Genomic DNA, 18,783 nt, shown 5'->3' with positions numbered 1-18,783 from the left:
GTTTTGAAACTCTAGTTTTTTAGAGGTCTACATATACAGGTTAATAGTCTATTTACACTCTTGTGTGTTTTATTCCTCATGATCTTATTATTGAATTAAAAAACTCATGTTTTTATTCCATCAAAACTTACACCCAAATCACCAAAATTATTTGGAAAAATCTTATTAAAAAGGTGGATCTTTAGCCTCACTGACTGTGAAAACCATCATCTGAGTAAAACATAAAATCTTAAAAGCCAGTGGGAAACTATATGGAAAAACTTAATATTATTAAGTCATAAGAATTTGTAGCATTTTTTTGAGGAAAGAACAAGATTTTTTTAGGCCTCATGAGGCTTTTAATTATTCCAACCTCAAATAACCAAACCTGATATTTAATTTTATTAGTGGGTTCAATAAGTTTAGTATTACCAGAATTTAGTGTTAGAAGTCCAAGATGGTATTAATCCATGATATCGTACAAGATCTAATGCAGAAACCAATTGCTTGACAAAAAATTCTGGAAGATTTTCTTGCACACAGAAGAAACAAACTGACCTAAGTTCTCCATGATCAAAGACTGCCAATTACATTTCAGAGGACACTTTGGAGAACTGAAGTCAGAGATGCAACTCCACCACCACCATTTTGCATTGATACAAGTGCAGGCTCAAATAAACCACAGTCTCCAGAGCAGAGGGAGCACACTTTTGTTATATACATCTCTTGTATACTTTTACAAAGTATTCGTGTGAAACGTTTGAAGTATTTGACCATAGGTAAGTCAAAAGAAAAACTCTCACAGACATCAGTGAGTACTGAACTAGACTCTAGGAGTACAGTGTATCCTGCTTTTTCCTTACAACTCATCACAAATAAAAATAATGAAACTTTTATATGTCAGTTCCCATGAACCTGCACATTCCTTGTGTAGGTCTTCAGGTTCATGTAACCTCAGAATTATTAAAATTACCACATGCAAACAATTAAAAAGATTTTAACCTTGCTCAGCAGTTTGCTAATGGAGTGACTGGCAGTCTTAAGCACACAAATGAATTTCATTAAACTTGAAATCCTTTGAACGGCCAGCTTTCAAGGCATCATGTAATCTATTGTAACTGCTATCATTATTTTAATGGTTGTTTTATCAAAAGATTTTTTTTTAATTGTATGCCGTTTGTTATCTGAGTTATCTGTACCTTTCAGAAGCAGTGCTTTATGATTCTACTCTGTATTTTCTGTCTCATTGCAATTTCTCAGAGCTCAATACATCCACAAACAATTTTTTTATGAATATGAAAAAACTATTCTCCAATTAAATTAGAGAATAACTCAGCTGAAAGGCTGCTGCCATATGTCCCACCTTTTCACCAACAAAGACCTTGCTTTATATCTTCACAGTGTATTTGTTTAATGTATCACTTTTAGGCATTTTTAATTGATCTATAGAATACAGTACAATGTAAAGTTATTTAACTAAACTGAAAAAAAAACCCTCTTAGAGAATCTCTTACCACAATAGAACGTATTTACTTCTCAAATGTACTCCTCAATTAGTTGTTTGTAATTGAAATGCATTTTGGTTGCTTATCACATTAAGCTTCGATGCTTTATGGCAAAATGCCATATAAGGCCAAGAATAGGAAAAGGGTGACATAAAAATAACTAATTCAGTCTAAACTACACTTTTTTAATGACATGTATTGCACTTCTTGCACTTTTATTTATGCACATATTTGTAATATGTTATAGATGTATTTGTAATAAGAATTAAGTTGACATAACTTTTTTCTCATATTTCCTCTTTTCCATGAGGGGCATACAGTGCACCCTCATAGTTCTACAATACAAAGGAAAAGTGATCTACAATATTACAAAGTGGCCATCCATTTCATTTAAGACTTTATCATAATATCTATTAACTAAACTGCAGGAGATGCAATTATTTGGAAGATAAGTTCAGAGCCTGGGAAGATACTTTGATGGGCTTTACTTTCTCAATAGCAGTGCCTTTTAAATTGTAGTCTTTCATTTATTAATTGATAATATTTTACTTACGATAAATTTCCAAAACAACAGTAGCTTCTTGAGTTTGTCCTTTAGCATCTGTTGCTTGACACCGATATATACCAGCATCTTCTATATCTGCATTATAAATCGTTAGCCGTGATCGAACACCTTCTTTCTGAACAACCACTCTTTGACTAGAAACAATCTTCTCTCCTTGTGGATTGTACCAATCTATGTTGTCAGGCTCACCAATGGCTACAAACAAAACCAAAAAACAATCCAACATTAGAAGTTCAGGTAGACATTATGCAAAGCATATGCCTACCCAATGCATAATGTCTATGCGATGTCAGAGAATCGCTAGATTATAGTTGTTGTGAGAAAGTCTGTAGAAAGATAAGCAAGGCAAAACTGCAGGCAGACATATGATTGTTGAGACAGAATAACTAGTAGCTTAAGGATTCAAGAGGCAAAAAATAAACACAGAAATGTATGAAGTCTTAAAGGAAAGAAACAGGCTGTTCAGCAGTCACTGGATCAACAGGTCAAGTCATCAGTCAGTTGGATTGTCAGTGTAGTCAGGCCGTGTGTCATTGTCAATGGAAGATGGCAACTCAGCAACATCAAGGATCCACATCAGGCAGCTGCAAACGCAAACCCTTCTGCTCCTGACAGATACCTGCCTCACCAGAAAAGACTCTTTGGGTGTCTCATTAGGTTGGAGAGGATACTAAAGCTTAGCCTAGTAGCTTATATAACTCCTTAGTTTAGACAAGTGAAAATATTTTAACTAAAGAAGCATTCTAACAGATATAAATTACCTGTACTGATATAGACAATTCAAACCGAGTGATTCAGAGTCTGAAATGAGTAGTTTCTAGATTGGAAATGTGAAGCCAGTGAAGATGTACTATTTATCACAATTCTCACAAGTCGATGTGAATATACAAAAATATGCTAATTTAAGTTAATATTGTGAACCAATTAATTCAGTTTCAAATTATATAGAACGTTGAAAATCTAACAAAAAATACACTCCTACAAGTAAAATGAACATACCTGTGCATGTGAAGAATTTGGATTCACCCACGCTGAGCTCAACTTTGCTAAGTGAAATTGTAACTTGAAGTAGAGCTGAAAAATATAAAGTAGGTTGTGAATACATTTTGGCATTTATCAGTTTAAATTTTCTATTTTTAGGTTTTGTATTTTCTCATTCTCTACTACAGAACCTGTTCAACAAATCTGAGAAGTTTCAGCTAAGCATTGTATCTTTTGAACTGGAGTACATATAGAAGTGGAGAAAACAATCAAAATAAAGATGTTACTCAAAGGATAACAGCCTCACATCCTAAAACTGAGGACAAAATTAAAGAAGAAAAAGAAAAAGGGATAGAAATACACACGAACATAAAACCAAAAACTCAATGAGAATAAAGTGACTGGGAACACTCAGTATAGACTGACCAAGGGTAAATAATGCCTGACCAACCCCACTGCCTTCTAGGATAAAATGATTAGTTTTGTGGATGAGGAAAGAACAATGGGTGGCAATTACCTTGATTTCACCAAGGCTTTTGACACTGCCTCCCACAGTACTCTCATATTCAAGTGTATCGGGAATAAATAGCAAGGTTTTGGTAGCGGGGGATGGTTGCAGGGGTGAATTCTGTGGAAGGCAGGTCAGAGGTTGTGCTGTGACAGACACAGCCAGCTCTAGCTAGCTCCACAACGGACGCACTTGCAGGACGTATCTGAGCCAGCTGGAGGAATTTGTGGCACCTCTTAGAACACCAAGACAGAGGAATAAGAAGGCCAGAGCAATAGGAGGTGCTCCATGGCACAGTTGGTAACACCCCTGAAGGGACTATGGCCCATGCATAAGCCCATGCCAGAGCAAGTATATCCCCAAAAGTACTGTGGCCCGTGGATAACTCACAACAGAACAGAGGAAATGAGCTAGACAGAAGGAGCAGTGGAAGAAAAGAGCGAGAAAGAAGGAATGGCAGAAAGAAACCACTATGTCCTCACCCCAATCTCCTGCATCACCCATCACCTCGTTGAAGGGACTGAGTATAACCTGCATTGATGGTGATAACAAGGGGAGTGGAGACTAGGAATGGGTAAGGAGAAGTATCTGGAGCTTGGGAAAGGGGAAGAAAGGTGTTTTCCCTAAGTGCTTAAGCATTTGTCTTCTTTGTTTCCCAATACTAAAATCAGTAAATAAACGTTTATGATAATGGTTGATAAATAAAGTTAAATTCCCTAACCAGAGTCTGTTCTGCCCACAACAGTAATTTGCCAGTGATTTTGCTGTCTTTACCTTGACCCATGAGTTTTCTCATTCCCAGTCTTCCTATTTTCATCCCTGTCTTGCTCGGGGTGGGGGGATTGAGCAAATGGCTGTGTGGGTGCTTGGCTGCTAGCTGAAGCCAACCCACCACATCAAGTTAGGGTGTTACAGTCTGGATGAGTGGGCAGCTAGGCTGGTAAAATCCTAGTTGGATGGTTAGGCTTAGAAGGCAGTGGCTAATGGGTCATACTGTACCTGGAGACCAATAACAAGTGGGGTACTGTAGGGTTCTGTTCTATTTAACACCTTTATCAATGATGTGAAGGAGGTCATTGACCTAGAGAGACTGGAAGAATGTATCAACAGGAACACCATAATATTCAATAAGGATAAATGCTAAGTTCTGCACCTGGGAGGTAATAACCCCTGGTGAGGAGCGTCTGAGGGGAGCTAGGCTTGTTCAATACGCAGAAGAGAGTGCTGCAGGGGAGCCTAACAGCCACCTGCCCATACCTATGGGGAATTCATCAAGAAGATGGACCCAGGCTCTACACAGTGGTGTATGGCAGACAGATGAAAGACAAGTTGAAACAAGAGAGGTTCAGGCTGAGCATAAGGAAAAACTTTTTCATGATGCAGACAGCCAGAAAGTAGAGCAGATTGCCCAGAAAGATTACGCAATCTCTGTTCTTTCAGGTTTCAACAGCTCACTGGATAAAGCCTCGAACAATCTGGTCTATTTTTGTAACTGACCCTGCTTTGAGCAGGAGGTTGAACTACAGACCTTCTTAAGTCCCTTCCACCTGGAACTATCTCATGGTCCCATCACCCTATGAATAACCTACCCAACGTGGCCAGTATTGTTGGCGAAGGGCTTATTTATACAAAGTAACTATGTACTCTTCAATAATGACAATTCCAGCATTATCATCACCCTAAGTTACTGTAGCTCTTTAACATTATCGTGCAAAATTGGACAATGAATTTTCATGAACTAATAACAAGGACAAAGAGAGTCACGTTAATTTAAAGCTCTAATCAAGACAGAAAAAGTCAAACAGACAAAAAAAGGACTCATTTTTTTAGAGAAGAAAATGAATCTAAATTTTCATTCAGTATTATACATAGTAGAGAACTGGGGTGTATCTGAAGTTATAAAAAAATATTGTTTCAAGAATCTGGGGTTTTCAGTCTTGAAATATAATAATGATGGTCTATTCTGTGTATGTGGAAATATTTCACCTTTTTGAAAACTGCAACACAAACTACAGTTTATACTGAATGTCCCAAGTTCACTAGATTCCTTTTGTATAATTGGTATGAGAGTCCAACAGGACAAACATCTCTAGAGGTAGGCAGTATTACACTCCAAACTAACTTTTTGGTGTGACAAATTTTATCCATGAATATGTTAGAACTTCAAAACCTGCTAAGAACCACAATTACTTCAGTATCAGTCTGCCAAACCAAATTTAACAGAATTGGGTATTTTCTACTAAAAAAAAGAAAAAAAAAAAAAGAAAAAAAAATCAAACATCTGTATTGCAAATAACATTTTTCATGAGATGTCCTGAATTGTGGATACTTTTCCTGAGGAGATCATCACAACTGAACTTACTTTTTAAAAAATTATTATTAATATTTTATACTCTGCCCCCCATAAGAAACTAGCTAAGAAGAAAAACCACAAAAAGTCCCCCAAACACATCCTACTTTAGGCAAAAGTAAATATCAGTGTGTACTCTATTTGTTAACATGAAAACTTGCCAGTCCATAAAGACTGTAAGGAAGACCACATGACTGCCTAGAGGTCAGGAAGAAATTGAAGTGGACTGTAAAAATGTTGAATCTAGTACCAGAGCAGGTATTAGTACCACTCTCATTGCAATAGCAAGGAACACAGTGAAGGCTCCTTTAAGACACACACATAGCACTGACAGAGAAAGAGACTAATGTGCTCATTCTCATCTATTGTCTTTACGTCCATGGTACCAGAAGCAAAGGACAAGCTTAAGTCTAGGAAAGGAAATGAGTTTCAGATAAAGTTTTATTTTTGTTGTAATAAGCATCAAGGAGTAATAAATCATCCAGGAGGCTACTCAAAGCCTCACTTCTTTATTTACCTGGCAGGGTAAGCTTCACTTTAACCTCAAGACATACATCTACTCGTTGGAAACCAAGGTACTATTAAATTCAGAGACTGGGGAATTTCAAGAGATTAGAGCCCGGACATTTATTTCAAACCACAGGTCCTATGCCACCACTTGTCTAGTACTATATATTTTTTTATAGAGTTTGTAGCCTTGTAGAGTTGCTTCAGAAATATGTATGTTAGCATTTCAGCAGTATTGCTTCAAGGACAATGTCATTTCTCAGTTCCAATAACTGTAATAACTGATGTTGAACTATGTAAATGCAACAGATTAAGTAATAAATGTCAGGTAGAATGTAAGGAACTGCATGATGAAAGGTGAAAAGCAAAGTCAGAGAATATTTTTCCTTCATCAATGAAATAGATATTTGAGACTGTAACACAGTTTTGGCAAAGGGCCAAACTCCATTTAAAATTCTTAGCATAAGTGCAGTTATAAACTCTGTGGAGACATGTTGGCTACATCTCTGAAACCAAAAGAAAGTCATATTTTCTACATATGGTACTTTAATATTTACCAAATAGAAAAATATAAGACCATCTGTCCAATTTTTCCAGCCTCATCATTTTCCTAGTTCTGCTTCAAGTAAATAGAAAAATATTGCTTTATGCAAACTAGAATGAAAAATATTGATTAATCTAGCAATCTGTGCTTATTAGGTAGTCAGGCAAATAGTCCAGCACTAAGCTAGGAAAAGGCCCACTCATCACTTACTGAAAGTAAAATATTGCAAAGAGACAAGACATCCAGAAAGTTTTACATTACTTCCAAATTTATTTCAAGAAGAACTACATAGATGCATTAGGTTATTATAGGCTCTGATGAAGATGGCATGCAACATACACACAATTCAAGTTATTGCTGTACACTAATAGTTAACGGATTAATATAAAAGAGAGTTGTTTATACCAGACTGGTCTGAAGGTCTTTGAATACACAGATGAATGCTTATTTTATCAGGTCAGTGAAGATGTTCAAAAAATTCAAGTCAGTAGAGGCTGTGTATAGCTATGTTAAACTAAGCCCAGAAATGAACAGTAGCTTCTTGATAGATCTGACAAAATACTGCCTCTTCCCATGTTTCCAAGGATGTTATCTTACTAGCTATTAAAAAAAAAAGAAAAAAAAAAAAAAAAAAAAAGGCAAGATCTAGAAGATCCCTTCAGGTAGAACACTGAAGTGTAATGCTACTGCAGTATAGCTGTTCAGGGAAAAAGTGAAGTCAGTCAGGGCTTCACTCAGTCTTCAGTACATGTGCAATTTTATATATATAAAAAAAGCACTATTAGCACTAGGTGATATAACCATTCCCTTTCCTTTTGATCACAGTCATTATAAAAGAATTATTATCAGCTGTACTACACTAAGAGGATTCTGTTGAATTATTCCTTAATGGGTTTAAAAATCACTTAGGAAGATAAGAATAGTAATAAGGGGTCCATTTGTTCTGTTAAATATGGAGACAGATGACTCTATTCATAAGACGTAATATTTAGTAGACTAATTGATTTCAGTCCCATTTGCACTAGTATCCTTCACATTTCAGAACCAGCATCACAAACCTGTCATAGCTCAGTCTACACAGATGATTACCTAATGCAACAGAAGTGAGGTGTCATTAGTGAGAGCTTAGAAAAAGTGTAACAATAAGTCATATATGTACTTTTATTGTCACTTAGCAATATATTACAACACATTAAATGTGTATACTTTACAAATGTATATTTAAAACATATATATAAACGATATATAAGATACTAAAAAGGAGACAATATTTGAATAAAACCTGAAAAATATTGGGTAAAGCTCTGCTCCAACTCGTAACTCCATCCAAGAACTTGATAATTCCATTTCTTAAAAAAACTCCCAAACACTCCAAAAACCTGAAAAGCTGCTTTTTTTTTTTGTATTGAAAAGTATGACACCAAAACCAAAACCAAAACATACCATATTCTGTCCCAGTTTCCACAATGTAAATTTGGTACGATATAGTTAAACAGTTTTATGCTACCTCAACAGATCTGAATGCATTTTAGAATTTAATTTTGATGAATGAGACATCACTCTACTGTGGAGGGATCTTTCTAAATCTGTTGGGCTGCAAACCCACTGAAAGGGAGAGGGTAGTGTGAAGGCAGTAAAAAAGAAAGGACACAGCTATGAAGACAAAACAAGACATAGCTTGGGATCAACATGGAACTAAGGAAAAGAGTGATAGCTACAGAAGTTAATTTGGATGGCTTTCGCAGTGGCTTCTAAGAAAAACAAGTAGACTGCAACATACAGCTGAGAGAAGGACTGTGTTGTTTGTGAAGGTGCCAGTTCTGTTTAGCATAAGTTCTTTGACCATAGTTATAACCTAAGCTATTGGTATGCTTTGACTTCATGTAGTAAGCAAACTTACTTGGGTGATGCAGTTTTGCTTTCAGTAAATGATTACACTAGTATTTAATACTTAATATGCTTAGAAAATTTGGCTTCATTATTCTTGAGCATGAAGAAATTAGTAAGTTTTTAATTGGTATCAAATTCAATCCCAGAACAACCATCCAGCCAGTTAATCTTTTTTCCCTTTATTATGCAGGCTTCTGAGAATATTCTGTTTAAATCCACTGATTCTCAAATAAAGTGAATGAGCTTTGAATGAAAATTATTACACTAACACAATCCTTGCGGAAATGGTTTCTCTCTTAAATTTCTAGTATTTTCCAGTTTTAATATACTTTGAAACACCAAAAAGGGTGCTTTGTTTTGTTTTTAAATACTATGCTTTACATCCATTTGGACTCCTAAGCTGAAATGAGGAAATGGAAATTATTAACTGTACACTGACTTTGTTAAGTATCAGACAGTTCAAGGGCATTTTATTTTAGGGCACACACTTTTTTAGGTTCTTTTTTTAAATTTCAATCAGTTAACTTATTTCACCTATTAATTCAGCAAAGTCAGAAATACAAAAACATAATATAATCCATAAAGTTGTAGTTCGGTAAGACAAAGTCTGATTTGAGCTGTTTCCGGGAGTAATCAAACAAACAGGAACCATACACCTCTGCCCTAAAGAATTCCATTACAACAACAGTACAAAATAGAGCTGAATTAAAGTCTGTTAAGCTGTTTGCACTCGAGAGACGGAATCACCAAATGGAAATAATGTTCAGAAATATCTTAAATCACCTAAGGTACTATTTTTTTTTCCTGTAGACAATGAAGAAGACTCCACCACTGTAGACCTTTGAAGAAGGAATGGTATACAGTCAGATGTTACACAGAAGATGACCATTAAAGCTAATGACATCGTTACTAAAATTATCATCATTAAACAGCAAACACACAAGAAAATGCTACGAAAAATAGGAACTTACTACATACTGTGACATCTCTTATATCTAAGTGCACTGTCTATGGGGAAGAAATCCTGTATCTGCATACCCACTGAAAAGGAGATGATATTCTTGTTGAGCTTGGAAAGTCTGTGAGATTTGTAGTGTTTAAAAACACCTTATACATTTGTAATCCTTTGGGAATAAAAATAATGCTAAAGAATAATTTTTTTTTTTCTCTGTGTGTGGGAACCTACAGTGAAAATTTAATCCAAATAGCCTATTCAAACATAATTCACTCAACATTTTATCATTTATATATACTTCTGTTTTTTTTCTCAATTTGTTTTAGCAGTTTAATAAACTACGTAAAGTTTTCTATTCAGAGAATATTCTAATAACCTGTAAGCACTATAACATTATTATTTTTTTCTTTTTTCTTATGAATAAAGATATATTAACTGGCATAATGATAGCCTGTCTTCCATTCAATGGCCTTGAACGCTTGCCTGCAATTTGTTTTGTAGAAATATCTGAAAGACAAACTGCACCTGCAAAGCCAATAAACAAAAATTTAAACTCTATAGAGGCTGCTTATTTTTCAACTTTGTAGTGGGCAGGCTACTACTAAACCATAAAGCATCACTTCACTAGGGTATGACAGTTGTGAGAGATGTTAGTTACATTTTTAATTGCTTGACATCAAGTTTCACAATTAATTAAGTACTTCAGTATAACTGAACTTTCCATTTCATCACATTAGCATTAATTTGGATTTGTCAGTAGGAAACACAGTCCTGATATAAAGTTCTAAGGTTTTATAGAATCATTATGGATTCCTTGTTGAATTTCTGTCTTATAGAATACAGAGTAGTTTATTTTTAGGTAGCCAAAACAGTCTTTGTGTCATCATTAATTCATTTCCTACATCTGTTGAAGTGTCATTTTCCCTGATGAGAAGAGCTAGAAGTCGCACAAAGTTCAAACTGCCTTCTGGGGCATAACAGATGTTATAGGGGTGAAAAGCATGATGCAAGAGAACCAACACAATACAGTTTTGTGCAACAATGGCACAAATACTGAAGCATAGTCAGAAAATCCTCTGCTAAATATTCTTTTCTATGACACGTGCAGCAGAAACAGTAAAATAAATAAGCTATTCATATCTGAGCAGAGACAGTATACAACTATAAACAGGACATTGCTTAAACAAAGTCTGCCTGTTACAACTTTATTTACAAGACTTCTGTAAAACAGAAGTTACTCACTACTGCCCCCACAACTCAAGCAAACTATAGTTTAGAAATAAACATATAAACATTGTGAGTTTTATTGAGACTTCCAGGTAGGCTGATATTGGGAGCTCAGCTCTCTCAAAACTTAAGAGATGGGATAATGATTTAAATATTTAGATATAGATTTACAAGCCCAACCTTAGTTAGATATTTTAAAGAAGTTTTAACCAATATTTAATCCATATGTACATTTTTTAATCACGGCTTAGAAGCTTATCACAGAAAAACAAGAATAAGAGATATCCAAATTTTAAAAAAATTTATCAAGGTATCTAACTTTATTCACTTCAAGTCTGTTTTTGGCAAGAAAGGTTTTTCAATAAGTGAAAGGCATGAACTTTGGAAGACTTTAGCTATAAAATGGGTTCTATCAGGCATGACATGATGCAGGTATTTAATTCTATTTAAGTTATTCCAGCTAAATTCAGTAGAGTTTCTCATCATGAATGGCAAGAACAGTGAAGTCCAAAATTCACTGCTTAACAGAATACAAAGCTATTTTAACCATAGAGAAACATACTATGAAATCTTTATCACATATTGATCTCATACATAAATAAATAAATAGCTACGTAGGAAAAAAATAATATAGAATAGGATGATTATACTTATCAACGCTTAATATCACCTTATCAAAATCTCCTCAATCTGAAAATGTTTCTTTTTGGCAGTAATAAACAGAAAGAAAAAGTATTTCAAGAGCCTATGAATTTTAGGAAACAAGCTTCCAAACCCCAAAATTATGTAGTCAGTTAATTCTTTATTTCATAATTTCTCCTACACCCAAGGTTGAATCTTCTAAAAACCAGAAGTACCTCAATAAAGATAGACCTGAAAAATCAGGACCTTAATCTTCAAAGTGACAGTTTATTAGTGATAGCAATCTAGGAATATTTTATCTAATCTAAAATGGATTTAATAAAAGTTGCAAAACTTAAAAGCTTGTAGGCAAAGAGAGTGATACAAGCTGACTACAAAACCTTAAAAAAAATGCATTGACCTTAATAAACAGAAATCATTGATAGTACGCAGCTAGTAGTATTTAGTTGAACAGGAATATTTTGAATCTTGATAAATTTAAAATACATTTTAATATATAACCTCCTCTCACCTACTGTTAGGCAACATTGGTACAGGCTTTCACAAGAAGCAGTTCATAAACTACATCATAGAGATACAGTATCTGTATCACAGATGTGCTGCAACTTGAAGACACCTCTCACCTATGGGGAGAGGCTGAGAGAGCTAGGACTGTTCAGCCTGGAGCAGAGAAGGCTCACGAGGTATCTCATCCATGTGTATAAATAGATGATGGGGGGAGTAAAGAAGAGGGAGCCAGGCTCTTCTCAGTGACAGGACAAGTGGCAATGGACACAAACTCAAATACATGAAATTCTGTTTAAACACAAGAAAACACTTTTTTACTGTGAGGGCGGTCAAACACTGGAACCGGTTGCCCAGAGTGGCTGCTGACTCTCCATACTTGGAGATATTAAAAACCTGACTGGACACAGCCCTGAGCAACCTGTTCTGGCTGACCCTGCTCTGAGCAGAGGCTTGGACCAGGTGATCTCCAGAGGTGCCTTCCTGCCTCAGCTGGTCTGAATGAGTCTGTGTGATCTTTCTAACACAAAAATCTATCTTGCTTCCCCCTGCTCCACAGGACAGTCTTTTATTATAGAACAGTAAATTAGACAGAATACAGAGGAAAAAAAAAAAAAAACACATACGGGTGACATTTATCCAAAACCATAAACTTTATCTTAAAGCCACAAACCTTAGAAATGTTGCTGAAAAGAAGCACTTATGCTATAAGAGTGCCTCATATTTCCTCATTATATTTAATTTTGGCTTTGCTGAGGTAGAAACTTTTGAAAACTGCATTTCTCCGTTGTTGCTTGGCAGTCAGCACAAGTTTGATAACATGCCAAGACAGTAACTGAACATGGATACCCTATATGAAGAGTACATTCATACTGCCTTCAGAGCAGCAGCAGAAAACACGATACTGGGACCAGGAATTAGGAAAAAAAAGCCAAGCTGAATCATTGCCATCTTTCTTCAAAATCAGCTAATAGCCTAAGTGGTCCTTCAAATTGCAGAGGGGTACTGGATCGAGCCAGCATTGCTTCTAAGTACTTGCCCTTTATGATCTAAATCCAAATAACATGTTTCTCAAACTTCAGGCCAAAAGTTGTGTGCGATGTTTTTGTTGAATGACAAACACATTAACCCTTCAAATGATCATACAACCAATTCCACATCACTAATCTAACAAAAAGAGGTAAAGAAAAGGAAAAAATACTGGAATCATCTTTCCGTATCAACAGGCACAGCATCAGAAAGGTTCTTCTGAGTCAGGCAGACCCTCCAAGATAATTTCAAAATTATATTGTAAGGCCTGGACATTTCAAGATGGTAGTTAATCAGTCAATGTTCCTTATGATTCTAATGAGTGGTAGAAAACGTAAAGTTTCTCATAGTCTCATAGTAAGAGCCAAGAGTTTGCCCATTCTTAAACAATACACAACCCATCCTTACACAAATGTCTGCTTCAAGAACATTCTACAGAGGACTCATATAATGTTTGTTTCTAGTGTGAAGTATGTGTTAAGAGGTTTCTCTAAAATGAAAATATAGTTGCTAAAAGACAGTACTCTAATCAAGACAGGGCAAGAAATCAGATCACGTAATTATGGAATCAATGTATCCTGACTAATTTAAAAACAAGATATCTTTGCAATGAAAGGCACAATCAGTCCCTTCCCCTCAACTCCCACCAGAAAAACGCTGCAATTAGCCTTTAAGCTCAAAAGTTATTAGGCAAGATAAACAAACAAGTACATGGCCAGATACAGCAATCATTGCAATTGCATACAACTCGTCTTTTGGCAACTGTTGCTAAAAATACAGAAGTCTATAAAATGCACCAGAAGGCAGCAAATAAGTTAAAACAGAACAATATGTAAACTAAAGTTGGTAACAATAAGAGCAGTATTTAGTTAATTACATCTTGAATAAAACACAGTGACTAATCAATGTCTCTGTAGCTGACCAGAGTATTTTAACCCTGATTCCAAGAACCTCTGAACAACCAACTGCATTGGCTTTTCTCATGGATTTGTCTTTTTTTCTTACAAAAGGCGACACATCCCAAAATTAACTGTTTCAGAGAAAAGGACTGATATAGTAAAACATTTCGTGACTCAAAAATCAGTTACAGTCTCTGTCAGGGTATTTTTTAATACAAGTGTAAGCAGTTCATTCCCATTTCTTGGAACTGCATAATGAAATCAGAATATCAACTTCAACTACACAAAACCCCACATTTTTAATTGTAAGAGTTGACAAAGAGATTGTGGAAATGTGACCCTAGGATGTCTGTTTGACATCTCAAGAAAATGTATGAATTGCCCTATTCAGTCTATTTCTGAAACGTGCTGTCCTGTTGAGGACAGATGTCATCAGGGCATGGAGAAATGGCTACAGGGACTTCCTGCTGCCAGGCGTATAGATCTAGGCACTGTCTAAATTCAGATTTAAAGAACTTGCAGCCTTTCTCTTGGCACTAGTCACTTTGCCTGCATGCTCCTTATAAAAGGTAGGTGTTTTCTGAGACACTCAATTAGCTGTAATTTGAATTTATGGAGTCATCATTTCACTCAGTACAGTTTACTTTGAGCAATGTTTTTTATCTTCTCTTCCTTGCATCAAGTCCTTGAAAAACTTGCACCCACATTTTGAAATGCAAGAGTCCACAATCGAGTACTCAAGTTTTCCATTATTGCTAATGTATTCAAGAGTTGAAAATATTATCAACTATGATTGATCCTAAGAACAGAAATAATATCTGCATCAGCCACTAAGCTTCCTTACTCTAAGAAAATTCTGCTAAGAAGGAAAGGTACTGGAAGCATAGGATGGAGAATTAGCCATTTTGATACATGTTTTCTCTACATATTCCTTTACTTTCTGCTTCTGGAATTTAAAAGAAAAATAATTTAAAAATGTTATAGCACATAACTTACAGAGTATTTAGACAATCTTATTCAGAAACTTCTTGATATATAGTTATTTGTATATATTTTATCTTTCATTGAAACCTTTTTAAAATATTACCATATTTCAATACCACCCAAACCTAGAATTATCCTTGCACGCATTTTATCTATAATTTACTGTTATCCTATTTGTAAACTATAACTGAGTCAGTGATGCGTTTGATACTATTATACTCACTATTGAAAATCCATTGATTTAAAAAAAATATCATAAATTACCTGAACAGTGCTAAAAGATGCCGGATGACAGTGTTTAAGTTGATGATTCTTCTACTTAGTGACCAACTCAAGATATTAAACATTCAATAAAAATGAAAATATTTTAGAAAAATAGTCCTTCATCACAAAGTCTTACCTTGAATGGTTAAATCCTGAAGAAATATGAAATTGGATCTAATAAATGGCTATCCAAAAAAGGCTTAGAAATCATTGTTACAGAAGTATGACTGTTAGAGATAGCACACCTGTTCTGTGTAGAACATAGTTGTCCCTATGGCTGTTAACTCAACATCACAGCCCTTTGCAAAGACGATACACTTTTATGCACAGAACCTCCATAATTCTGAATGCTCCCCATATACTTTTAGCAAACAGCTCATCACTGCAAAAGTGTACTTAATTTCTTTAAGAACTTGTCTTGCCGCCTCAGTATATAAATCAATATATTAAAAGGATATGTATATTAAAATATATAAAAGAAAGGATAATCTATGCACAGAAATCATTCAATTACCTTACAGGTAATTATTTCTATTCAGCATAAAACTGATCATCTATATAAACTCCCAGGCTAAATCTGGGATGGTTTAATTGAACTGTAAAAGTTGATTTTTTCTTTATATCGATGAAAAAAGCTAGATAAAATCATAGAATTATTTAGGTTGGAAATGACCTCTACAGGTTATCTTACCCAACCTCCTGCTCACAGCAAGGCTTCCTTCCAAACTTAGATTAGTTACCTTGGTCAAATAAGAAAATTTCTCTTTCATGTCTGGGTTAGTTTAGAATCTTAAATTAGAAGCTAAAATGAAGAGGGATGAAATTTTAAAGATTTCAAATCTTTCCCTCATTATAACAATTCATTTAGCACTTGCTGAAAGCATTTGTTCATGAGCTGGACTAAGATTCAATTCAGTTGTAAATTTATGCCATAAAAAAGGAACTATCTTGGAAAAAATATTAAAATGACAGAAAAAGATAATTTTCTGATTTATTTTAAATTATCTGAAAAAGTAAAATAATTATTTCTGAATGACATCTGGGCAGCTACTTTGAATGAATACTTCTCTGACCCTCTACTCAGTGCTGGTGAGGTCACACCTGGAGTACTGTGTCCAGTTTTGGGCCCCTAGTTGAAGAGGGATATGTGGAATCTGGAAGAATCCAGCAAAGGGCTATGCTCAGGTGCTTAGAGCAAATGTCTCACGAAGAAATTATGAGGGAAACTTGCTTGTTTGTTCTGACAAATAGAAGGCTAAGCATTGAGCTAATAACTGCCTACAACTTATTCAGAGTTGCAAAGATGTCAGAGCCAAGGTCTTCTCCGTATGTATGTTGTTGACAACATAAGAATTGGCAAGATCACAAACTGTGGACCTCATGAAGAAAAAAAAAAAAATCACTAGAAGAAGAGTGTAACATAGGAAAAGGTTGTCCAGAGAAGTTGCAGTGTCTATATCCTTCGAGAGTTAACTAGACAAAGCCATCATGTGACAGTGCTTGTGACAATCTTGCTGTAAAGAGGAGACTGGAAGAGACTGTCTCCAGACATGCCTCCCAACCAACATTTCTATACTCTTGTGTTTCTAAGAGAAATATCATAAAAGTTAGGAGACAGGAAGATAAACTAAAATAATTTTGCCCATCAAAGTAAGAAACAAGCACAGATAATCCAGTTCATAATCTGAACAGATGATAGCTCAGTGAAAACCTCTCAAGAAACAATCTGATTTAACAAGCTAATCAAATCTGAATTAAGTATCTCTAACAGAATATGAAGAGCTGAAACTGTTGTATACATGCATTTTATACCTAAGGAAAAAACCTAAGGGTTTTTATTTAATGTTGATGTTTTTCCTCTCCCTGTAACAGAAAGTTATCACTCCTATCTGTAAAACACCATAAATAGAGGTAGTTTTTGTATAAGATCACCAAAAGGAACCAAGTATCAGGCATCTGTCATATGTGCAATCCTAATATCATGTTATCAAAACTACAACTGATGGAAGCCTACATATCAGAGTACCCTTACTGATTTACTTAAGGCAGCATAGTCCTATCTAAGAAGAATGAGGAGAACAATTGAAGGATATTTTTCCTGTAACACTGTTGTGAAAAAAAGGCCACATCTTCAGCTGATGCAAATAAGCATTTTAATGCCAATGAGAACCCTCCTTGACAATGACATAATAAACATTTAAAATGCAGACATGAAGACTGGATTTTTAATTATACTGTTTCCCTGTTGTCATAAAATGAGGCAGTTCAAGTGCAAACCACGTGATAAAGCTTTTGATCTTTGGATAAATGTCAAGAACATTTCTTACAGATAAACTATTCCATTACAGCAAAGAAAGGTTTTATTTTACATATGAATTAACAAAGTTTTTCTTCCATATATGCTATGGTCTTTCAAGACTCATGGAATTAGAAAATAAATACTAGATTTAAGTGTATGTTCTGATACTCATGAATCCTCATGTGGGAAAATACAACTCCTACTGTTAAGCATCCATTCCTGTATGTCAGAGTCTAAAAATTAAATTGTTTAGGAGCTAATTTATAATGACTTCAATCTCACTACAGAAGCAGTTATTAATTATTCCTCACAAAATTCTGGAAAATAAGATTCTAGACATCTAAAAATGATATTCAAGATAACTGCCTGTATTTGGGTATGAAATACATGTATGTTTTTATACTCCAAATCACATTTGAATATTTATTCAGACACTCAGTATATTTAAAAGTCACGATATAGAGAAGTTTTACAGATTCATTAGATCTACTAGAAGATAGGTCTTAGTTGACTTTGGGAAGCAATGTAGATGTCTAATAAAGGGCTTCATCAATTTAACTTTTTTTTAACTATTCAAGTATTACCACTGCCTTCAAAATCAGCAATTAACTATAATAATACGTCACTTAGGAAAACAGAACAGTTATCTGCGAAACAGATGTCATGAGACATAACTGCTATTGGTTGCAACAAGTTTTGCTGCTGTTTAACTGACATTCAACAGATATCACTGAAAGTACTCAGCAGAAAGTTTGCTTATTTGTTAATACTACGTAAAATTTGGCAGACTTCTTCCCTATATATTAAGCAAGATTTCTACTGATAATACAATTTTTTGACTTTGATCCATGCAGCTAAGTCACTACTATGACAGGGAACTATAATACAGTTAAAGAGGCTTTACAATATGTTCTGGAACTATTGTCCTGATACTAGTCCTATGATTAAGTCTGTCCTCCTGGATTTTGATTTTAATGGCATTAATTGTCTTTGGTAGGAATACTAATACCTCTTTAGATATTGAATTGCACACAAACAGAATGCCTATCAGAGAAAAGCTAATCATCTATGTGTTTTAATAGATGACTGACTTGGCCTCATGTATACTGCATGGGGGACATTCCTGTAGAAAAAGGCTAGGGAGAATGTTA

At 35.0% G+C, this 18,783-nt stretch overlaps 1 protein-coding gene across 1 annotated transcript in view; it reads right to left on the bottom strand.

The window, feature by feature from the left end:
* Positions 1-18,783, bottom strand: part of NCAM2 (neural cell adhesion molecule 2) — a 323,164-nt gene that overhangs the window by 144,460 nt on the left and 159,921 nt on the right. Inside the window, exons 2-3 of the mRNA XM_087758033.1 lie at positions 3,049-3,123; positions 2,038-2,244 (exon numbers count right to left, since the gene is read on the bottom strand). Coding sequence (XP_087614159.1) covers positions 2,038-2,244; positions 3,049-3,123 — 282 coding nt within the window. The remainder of the gene's footprint in view (positions 1-2,037; positions 2,245-3,048; positions 3,124-18,783) is intronic.

Source organism: Nipponia nippon, unplaced genomic scaffold (assembly GCF_047370975.1).
Source record: "Nipponia nippon isolate SJK-2023a ecotype South Korea unplaced genomic scaffold, ASM4737097v1 scaffold_2, whole genome shotgun sequence".
NCBI classification, from domain to species: Eukaryota; Metazoa; Chordata; class Aves; order Pelecaniformes; family Threskiornithidae; genus Nipponia; species Nipponia nippon.
The sequence above is the reverse complement of the archived record's forward strand: the minus strand, read 5'-3'. Positions and strand labels throughout refer to the sequence as shown.